The sequence below is a fragment of the Odontesthes bonariensis genome, chromosome 17 (genome assembly GCF_027942865.1).
Source record: "Odontesthes bonariensis isolate fOdoBon6 chromosome 17, fOdoBon6.hap1, whole genome shotgun sequence".
Taxonomy (NCBI): domain Eukaryota; kingdom Metazoa; phylum Chordata; class Actinopteri; order Atheriniformes; family Atherinopsidae; genus Odontesthes; species Odontesthes bonariensis.
The window spans coordinates 10676418-10686348 of record NC_134522.1 but is presented as its reverse complement, the minus strand read 5'-3'; the positions used below and the strand labels follow the sequence as shown (position 1 = coordinate 10686348).

At 38.4% G+C, this 9931-nt stretch overlaps 1 protein-coding gene across 3 annotated transcripts in view; it reads left to right on the top strand.

Moving 5' to 3' along the window:
• Positions 1–9368, top strand: part of nkx2.2a (NK2 homeobox 2a) — an 11697-nt gene extending 2329 nt beyond the window's left edge. The window contains exon 3 of one of the 3 annotated variants that reach the window (XM_075447718.1): positions 8221–9368. In XM_075447718.1, coding sequence (XP_075303833.1) covers positions 8221–8411 — 191 coding nt within the window. In that variant the 3' untranslated portion in view covers positions 8412–9368. Of the gene's footprint in view, positions 310–8220 lie in introns of those variants that run through there. The other 2 variants (XM_075447716.1, XM_075447717.1) reach the window with 2 other exon arrangements.
• The last annotated feature ends 563 nt before the right edge of the window (positions 9369–9931 follow it).

Sequence of the window (9931 nt, the reverse complement as noted above, 5' to 3'; positions counted from 1 at the left end):
TTTTAATTTCTTGCTTCTTTTATGGACCGAAAAAAAAATATTTATGGCCATGAATAAAAACTGGCAAGTTTTCAACTTTTTCCCTTTTGTTTTTATTTCTTGTAAATATCTTGTGGGCAGGTGGTTGCGAAACCGGTTGGATGAGGATGTTGATTGGCCAGAGACATTTCCCAATTTAAGAGAGATAAATGAGGAAAGGAAATTTACAAGACATGTAAAATATGTATAAAAATAAACAGTGTAGTCGCGCGGTGATTGCTAAATATCCTAATTTTAAATACGTTTTTTTTTTTTTTTTTTAATAAAATGCTGTGTTTCTGAAACGAGGCTTTGATTCATACGTGTCCTATCGATCTGATTTGGGAGACATCGCTTAACACCTAAATGAAAGGCGAAGAGCCAAACACTAGATTGTGGCGAGAAATGGAGCTGAGCATGGGAATAAACCTCCAGCGTACTTCAGTCTTTTCTTTTTAGTCAGATTTAATCCGGAGAATATTTTTCCTCTGTCCGAACACCTCACTGCTAAAGAGCCTAAAGTCACTTGTGAAATGGGACTAAAATCCACTCACTTAATATAAGTGGGCTTCTCAACACAAGAAGCTTTTGAGTCAAAAGCACTCCTTTTTGTCGACATGCCCAACCACTCCCGGCTTTGGGTGCAAAGTGGCAGACTGTGGAGGAGAGGCATCGTCAAATGCAATAAATGTTTTGTTATCTTATTAAGCGCCAAATTGCAAACGGAACGGGAACAATCAATGACTCACCAGCCTTCTTTGTTTAACCGCAGCCAACGTTCGGCTAAAATTCGCCCGGCTTTAACCGCCTCCTAAAGTTATTTTCACACGATCATATGACGCATTAGGATGTGTTTTAGACCATTAGGCGCTGCTTTCTTTATTATGGGACCAAAACAAGCACAAATGGACAAATGGCTCCTCTGTGATCCGCAGAGCGCACTGCGGATTATCAGACTCCGTCAATATCTTGGGTAAATATGATAGCCTGGTAGAAAAATCTATGCATTTTGTTTGTCCCGGGACAGAATTCTCACAGCAGATGTTAGAGTCGCCCCTATCATCACTGAACAAACAGCTAAATTGGGCAGATTTGCTAATTATTTACAGAATTGAGTCTCAGGGGGCTACTGCTTTTGTGGACGACACAGACTCAATTTGTCCCTGACAGAAAGGCTTTCTGTTTCAACACTGGTTGAGCTTGTAGGTCAAATAAATCAGCAACTTTGTCATAGTTTGCTTTTTTAAAAATATTTTATCAACAGAAAAAAAAGAGAGACAAAAACACCATTGCAGCGTTACGATAATCTCGTATCCCATGTTTAACCCAATGCAAGGAGAAAATGATATGCGTGTTTGGGGAATTCCTAAGGAACTGATGAAAGGACAGAATAAAAAAAAATCCTTTTTTTCGAGTCCAAGAATATCATTATTTCAAAGGTCATAAGTAAAAGACACACACTGACTTTTTTTGTGGGATTTGATGAGGAAGTTTTGCTACTCCATCAATGTATAATACAGTACACAAGGAATTGGAAGGACAAAAGCCCAGGCCTGGTTTTACTGGATGTTGGAGGCGTGCATGTTAACGAGCAGCAGGAGTGGAGATGCAGACAGTGGAGATAGACAGAGTTTCTTGGTGCTGTTCAGAGTCAGGGAGATGAATCCTTGGGCTTTTTGTCTTGTCTTTCACTTGGTGCCATTGTGATCTTTGCTGCACACGTTGCGTCCCATATGGGCAGCTGGGCTCGGAAAAGGAGAAAAGGATCTCTTACAAACCCCAAATTGTATCAAGCTTTCAAATAAAGCATTGTTGTCTCTCAAAGAAAAACGAATTAAAAATTCGTGCTATATCTATTCTGGTCAAAAAAAGAAGCCCCATTCACACATAACAGGGAGTCCTTCTTCCTTGATAGAGCTATGCCAACAACAGCCTTCTCATTTCTCTTTTCGCTCTATCCCCCCGTTCTCCGAAGTGAAAGGCTGATTATTGTCTGACCAAAAAAGTGGCTCGTCAGAGCGCAAAAACTATTTTTAATTGCAGACAGAGTTCTTCCTTGTTTGCTTTGAGTCCTGCTGGCATGCGTAGGCCTAATCCTAAAATTAACACAAGGACATATATTTGACAGTATTTACCCTAACTGAGGACTTTCCATGTATAAGGTGTAAAACCGAGCGAGCTGTTAAATGTTGGGATTTTACGCCAGCTCTGTGTTGCTAAGTTATGAGGCTAAATTCACGCTGGTTGCAATTACAGAAAAACTGATTAATGTTAAGAGGTAACTGCACAAGCTTTCATTTGCATCTAGATTTTATTGTGGATCCAGTGATCTGGAAAATGCAGATGTTTTCCATGGGAACAGAATCGGGGTGTTCTGGCAGGTGTTTCGTGGAGTGATGCGTTCAGATGCAGTGCCCTTGGAAAGACTTGAAATGATGACATGAACAGTGCTTGTAATTGTAAATATTTTATTAGGTATTTAGATTTTTTCATATTCTAGCGTTTTCTCTCTCTTTTCCATCAGTTTTTTATTTTTATTTTTTTAAACATCAAAGACAAGATACAAATAATACCGAAGCATTTTAATCTTAATTTGATCTTTGGTCATTGAGCCAAACTGTGTTGTATGATAAAACTAAATCAAAATATAAACTTTAGCTGTGTAAAAGCGTGTTTGATAAAAAAATTTTGGTGAACAGCATTCGTTTTGCACCTTTGCGTTGTCATTAACACGCCAGAAAAACAACACTAATCCACTACCAGCGTTGCGATAGGGTCAGATCTATCGGAAATTGCTTTTGGTTGCTTGAAGGGATACAGCAGTGCGACAATAAAACAAGCATCTTGGCGTGCAGCGCAGTTCAACCTGCGTGGATAACGCTATTATATACCTTGGAATACAATACTTGAGGAAATATGCACTTGGGACACAGTGGATCTTCGTCATCCTGCCCGTTTGAACCTCGACATAAATCATTTTTCTATCATGCACATCGCCAAATAAACGAGGATTTCAAAGCTATAATAAGCGGTGCTTTTCATTTAAAGGAAGCTATCGGGGTTTTATTGCCTTAAAGAAGATCCAGATTAGATTCGCCACAGTACCGATATTAAAGAGAGAGGGGAGTGATGGAGGGAGGGGGAGGCAGAGCAGAAATTGTTGCACACGGTTGCCACAAGATGGAAGCAGAGGTCTTTAGTTGGCGTGGTGCGGATTTCACCTGAAAACGTCCAACTTTGTCTGATTCCATCACTACAAATTACCGCAACTGAATTCCAACTGCTGAAACTCACATGTTGTTTTTCCTCTTTAATGAACGCGCATCCCAGCAAACTTGACTGTCTTTTGAGTGCTTGATTGCGGTTTATGACATTGTTATGGATCTTGAGAGCATAATCATATTGCTCTTCAAAACAAGGCAGACAGGATGTGAACGGTCCGCAGGCAATTAGTGGAGTTTAACTGGTTTCTGCACACTGAGAAATAAGCCAGGGAGGAGCAAAGGAAGAGAGACTGTGTTTCTCCACGGTGTGGCGCGTTTGGATAGGCAGACGAACATGTTTCAAATGTATTCACTTCGGTGAAAGTGAACAATGGAGGTGAAGTGACATTCTCTAAAACATAGTCTCCGCACAGTCAGTGCCCCTTACAACAAAAAAGACTGAGTCCCATCTGCTCAACAATAAGAAATCAATATATTAATTAATAATGATGGAAAAACAATTGTTTAAAAAAAATCATATCCAACAACAACAATAACAAAACTGCCATCTTAGGGCACCCGACAAAATCAAACAGGATATCTGTGGTACCTGGTGGCCTTCCTTAAAAATAAAAATAAATATTGTAGAGGTTTATATCACATTTAACACCTAGAATCTACTCGCGTGTATCATTTACATGTATATTACGTCGCACAGTTATGTAGACTCACATTCCAGCCTGCAAAATGCCTAAGCACCATCATCTTGTCAAGCAGAGAAGGACGCAAAGCACTGCAAAATGGGTCAAATGACGTCAAAGCAAAACCTACCATCTTAACTCACCTTCTCAGATTGGCAACAGTGAGCTTGAGCCTGCAGGGGGCCTCATTGGGTTAGAAAGATTTAGCAGCAGGGGGTGGAGAGATGCTAAGCATGATGGAGGAGAGTTAAGGAGGAAATAAATCTATAATTTGCCAGAATTTTGGACCACTTTTTAAGCTTAGGCAAAAGATACACAGTCTGCAGCAAACATCACGCCAAAAAGAGCAAGAATCCTCCAGATAGTAACAGTATCTCTCTTTTTTGGAGGGGGGGTGGTGACATGTGGAACATGGGAAAGTACCTTGATTAAAATAACTCAAAAAGGATAAGCAAAGTTAAGGCTCATTGGTGGTGAAATCAAAAGTGTTCCTGTATTCACATGGAAAAGTGCTGTGTGAACCGGAGCAAATCCACACGAAGAGGCCACGAGTTCTCTCAGTGGGACAGAGCCTCAATGAGTATTGTTCACATCAACCTGCCATCTGCATGAGAGGAGCCCAGTGAGCTGCGAGCTGGCTAACAAAAACACCAGCGTCTGCGGTTTAAACAAGGAAGCAACAGAGGAGCTGCAGCTTAACAGCATCTTTCAGTGGAGTTGAAGCGGAGAAGAGACATCTCTGCAGCATCTCTGAGTATCTTCAGCTTCTGTCAAAACTGTTCATCTTTATCACAAAAAAAAAGAATGAGACTATCTTTGTCTGCTTTCTCATGAAGTGTGTCCAAGCCAAAAACTAAGCTTAGTCTTTTTGCATCAAGTATGTTAAGGGAAGAAAAAGTATGTCAGCAAATATTCAGTTGAGTTCATTTTGATGACGAATGAACGCCAATGAGAAGCATTTCACAGCATCTAAAAAATGAAGGACTACTTAAAGATTTAACGATATCTCAATTAAATTGGATCATTTGATCTCAATGATCATATTTTCCATTTAGAATTTTTGTCTTATAGAATTCATGCTAAATTTTCTAATGTTCATTTGACACCTAATTTTAAATTGTGCAAGTCTTGTAAATATAAATTTCTCAGTATCACTTTTTACACCTGTTAGGTTGGTTCATATGAATTATTTGCATAAATCCAACAATCAAATGTCATGACCGTGTTGTTTAAGTTGTTATACAGTTAGTTTTCCAGCTACTTAACTTCCTTATCAGCTGTATGTAGGGTTGTTCTATCACAACACATGAAAACACAGGGAAAATGCAGAATCCATTACTTTCTTGTCTCTATTTAACACTGTTTCCTTAAACTGCATTAGCCATGGGAGGAGGTAGGTATTAAGAGTAAACTTTTCTTTTGTTTTTATGCCATATCAGTCTGCATCTGGAGTATTTTTTGTCAAGACAGCAATGAGTTACGCAAACTGTCTGATTCATTTGAACTATCTGATTCTAGTTATGATCTCTCATGGCTCTGATAGAACTAAATAGATGAGTATTTAATTTATCTTCTGTTCTCGTTTTGTTGCACAAAACACAACATGCAGCAGAGCTTTGCTGAGGAAGACGCTGACAGCGCAGTTCTAACAATGTGGCGGTAGTAGGTTTAAAGTAGGTTTAAAGTGCTGCAGATGAACAGCAGCCAGTTCAGTGTCATCTCCGTGAAGACCAAGTGAGCGTCATGGTTCTTGACTTTGCTGAATGTTGAGCTTATAAAAACAGCCGAGTGAGCGTAAAGATGAGGAGACTGACCAGGTGGTAAAGGTTGAGAGCTCAGATAGAATTTTTCTTTTCTTCCCAGATACTTTACTCCAGCCCTGGCTCCATGTAAAAACAAATGATCTGTACGATAAGTCAAATAAAGGACTACAAACATTCTTCCTGGCTTTTTATTTTGGTAATTTTTAAGGACTGTGCTTGTGATCATGATGAACTGATTATGAATGGACAACAGATGTCAATTGTGAATTCTCTTTCAACATCATTGCACATTTGTGTAGCAGAAGATGTACCACAGAGTAGCTCATTAACTCACACACTGACAATAGAAACCTCGTGTATTTTCCTGAGAGAAAATGATAAAGGAATGCCACAGCCAATTGAAATTAAACAATTCTTGAGAGCTATTAACGACTAAATGTGTCTCAAGCAGAACTCTTCTACCCTCTCTGATGTAGGAGCACTGGTATATGACACACATATGGCAATAATACGGTTTGTTCATCACATTTTGCCAGATCTTACAGTACATGAGAATTCATTGACCTGGTAAATAAACAGATAATCTTATCATTCTTATTTGGTTTACTTATTCAAAAAAGTTAGGGACCCTGATTGATACTAACTGTAAAACCTTTCCCTTTCCTGTTATTAGATTACAGTTATTATTACAGCCTGTAAGATACTTAAAGCAGCCTTGTAGCAAATATTTTTTAAGTTATAGTTATAGTTTTAAGTTCAGCAATACTTGGTGATTCTGCCATATCAGCATACAATGAAGTTAAAGGGATGTTCATAAATTAAACTAAATAAGACAATTAGGATTCAAGCTGCAAAGTCCACAGTATGTTGGGATTTCTCACACAACACACACGACAACACTGTCTGTAGTCAGTAATAGCGGACTGAACGTGCTCGTAATAAGCACATAGTAAATACATTTACACCAGCTTGCTTAAAGAAAATCATTATTATAGCCATTATAAGTATTATGTTGTGGTGTTTGTGGGGCTAAGGAATTGCATCTTAGGAAATTGTCCTGTTAAATGACCAAATATCTCTGAATCACCTATGTTTTCATCCTCATTTGTGTACAAGACCTGAGACATTTAATTAATTCTGTTTTACAGAAATTAGGCAGTAATTATTGCCCTCAGAAAGATTTTGACATACCTACAGTAAATAGGTATGTGCATAAATAATTGCTAATATCTCTAATTTAAAGAATCACGAGGAGAAGAATGTTGTTTTTTTTCAGACTAACAACTTGAAACCATCTTTTATCGACTGCAGTAGTTCAGTCTCACGAGAAAGTGTGTAATAGGCATGTTTGTCCTATGAATGTAGGAGTGACAATACAGACAGAAATTTTCCCTGTTGATTCTGTAAAGGGGCAGAATTCAGGCAAGGTGATGCCAACCTTTAACCATTTGTTTACTTTTTGTAATAACTATAACCTAACTATCTTATTTCCATCCACAGCTCAAGCAATGCATATGTTAATGACTTCCTTTTTGCATGTATTGGTACTGTAGCCCTAACCAACATCAAGTGACAGCACAGTACAGAAGTGAGAATTTCTTGGACAATATTGTGTTGGGTGGGCTACAGTTTGCTTCTGTGGTGCAACAGTGCTCAGTGTGCTGTCATCCAACATCACCCCTGCTTACTTAAGCCTTTTTGAATATCTTATTGTGGTCAAATGTGCCTTTTGTGACGGTTTTATATACTGCAAAATGTAGACGTGCTATGATTTGCATTGGAAATGTAGGCATGTATTTTTTTTTGGAGCCCTGAGAATATGGTGATCTTACAGTTTTCAGCATGTGATAGTTTCACATGATGAAACATATAGGAATGTTATGATTATAAATCAGTTGTAAAAGTAGTGTAAAAAGAGTAAAAATGGCGTCCATGAAGGTGATGAAGACGGTATTTTAGCCCCAATCATGATAATTTTCTGAAACCACCTAAGTAGTTTTTGATTTCTGACCTTAAATGACAAAAATTCCATTATGAATTGTTGTGAGTATGTGTTACCAAGGCAACCAGCAAAATGCTGTCCATGAACAGTTCTCATATGTTGGTTGTGAACAGCATCACGAGCGAATGCAACGTGCCTAACAAACAATCAAAATTCCCTTTGAAGAGTTTAAGTATGTTAAAGGAAACACTGGAGAATGATATCAGTCTCATTTCCCCCTGTTTTTTAGTAGGAGTGGTACTGTACAGAACATCATTATGGGTCTTATTTGAGGGTATGACCAAACAGCCTATATGTTTTTTTTCAATTGAAAACTTGTTAGCTATGGACCAACATAGATTTTATATGTTCTGGGGTGAGACTATACTCACAGGTTAAAAACAGTGCACGGTAATTAAAGCTAGCTCAGCTTTAAATCTTCCCAAATGAACTTGTGTGAGTTCTATAAAACTTGTGCTGATGTATTACGACATGCAAATTACCATCTGCTCATAATTTTCTTTTGTTTTCTCTTTCTCAATGTTCCATCTCAGGACTTGAATTGTCGTGTATAAAACCCACAGTCTGCTGCTGTCAGGTGTGCTGGATGGGGGACAGCGCCAACAATCGGGTTCCCAGAGTTGAGTGTTTATGCCTTTCACTTAATGGATTGTCTCACCTTCTTCAGAGGATGAACATGAGGTGCTTGAGATGCCAGCACTGCAAATGGATCCTGGGGCTTTGAGCCTGATAACGACCAGCCGTCATCTGTTTCAGACGTGCCTCAGTCAGCATGTTTGATGATCAAAGAGCAGCAATGTGGCAGTTTTACTGATTCAAATGGTGTAATTAACTTCCTGTGTAAAGAGGACACAAAGGAAATGTAGCAAGTTGTGCCCCTCTTGTGTTTGTTTGCTTGTACTCTCTTGTGAAATTATTTTGGAGCTTTCTCTGCTATATAGAAAAAAAAACAAATGAAAGTTTATGATGTTCCTCTCATGGACTTTGCTGAATAGGCACATCATATCAACAAGACTGAGAAATGCACAACCTTACCTGAATTCATTGTGTTGAGTTTCACATCCAACTCCTAATACTCGTGTGGTGTGTGAGATAGGAGCAATAACTGTCAAAGATACCATTCTCTGACTGTGTTAATCTGCACAAAGGCAGCTCAGCCGCACAAAAAAAAACAAAGGAGTATCATTGCCTGGAGAACTGAGGAAAATGCCTAAAATCCGGATGTCACAGAGGAAATGCACCATGACACATTAGTCAAATACCACTCGAAGGAGTGACACATGAATATTCATCCACTTTCTTCATACAAATTGTTCTTCATATCTTGACTCTATTATTTTCACAGTACATGGGAATCAGTTAAAAATGCAACGCACTGACACTTGGACCATATCTAAGGTTTTTAGCTTCGGTTCAAAGAGAATTATTTTTGCAAACCACATCAGCACCAACATTTCTGAAATCCAGCTCCTCAAATCCTCCGTCCAGCTTCTTTTCACCTGATGGCCGGATTCCAACATAACACAAAGTGTGAATCTGCTTCTCTGAACTTCCAGATCTTCCTGTGCGATTAAGAGCAAATTAATTATTGGAACTGCTCTTTTCAAATCCTGACAACTCTGTTTTACTTCACGTGTTTCAGTGGAGCTTGTTTTTTGTATTATTAATTTTTGTTTTTCTTTTCCATGCAATGTATTTCAATTTATTTGAGATCATTTACACTTTGTTGAAGTATTTTCAACTTATTCATTCAATACTTCAAAGTTTGCTGTTTTAAATTATTGTGATCTATAAATAAAATTTTGCAAATTGAGCAGACAAATTAACAGAGAAATGTTTATTCCATTAATTTCATTAGCATTTTGGCGTTTTTATTGCTCTCTTTGGGTACTTCGGCTTTCTCCAATCATCAAAAAGCATACATGTTAGGTTCATTTGTGATTCTAAATTGCCCCCAGGAGTTAGTGTGAGCGTGCATGACTATTTGTCTCATTCGTCTCTGTTGGTCATAAGATACACTGGCGACCTTTCCAGCGTGAGCCCTTCCTCTCGCCCGATGGCATCTGGGATAGGCTCCAGCTCTCCGCGACCCTGAAGAGGATGAAGTAGGTGTAGAAAATAGGTGGATGGATGAAGTTTTTGTAAATTACAACATGTCATAACACATTGATTTGCTATGATTATATTTACCAAAATGTAGAAGCTTCAAACAGCAATAAACAGATTTATACGAACAGAAAATAT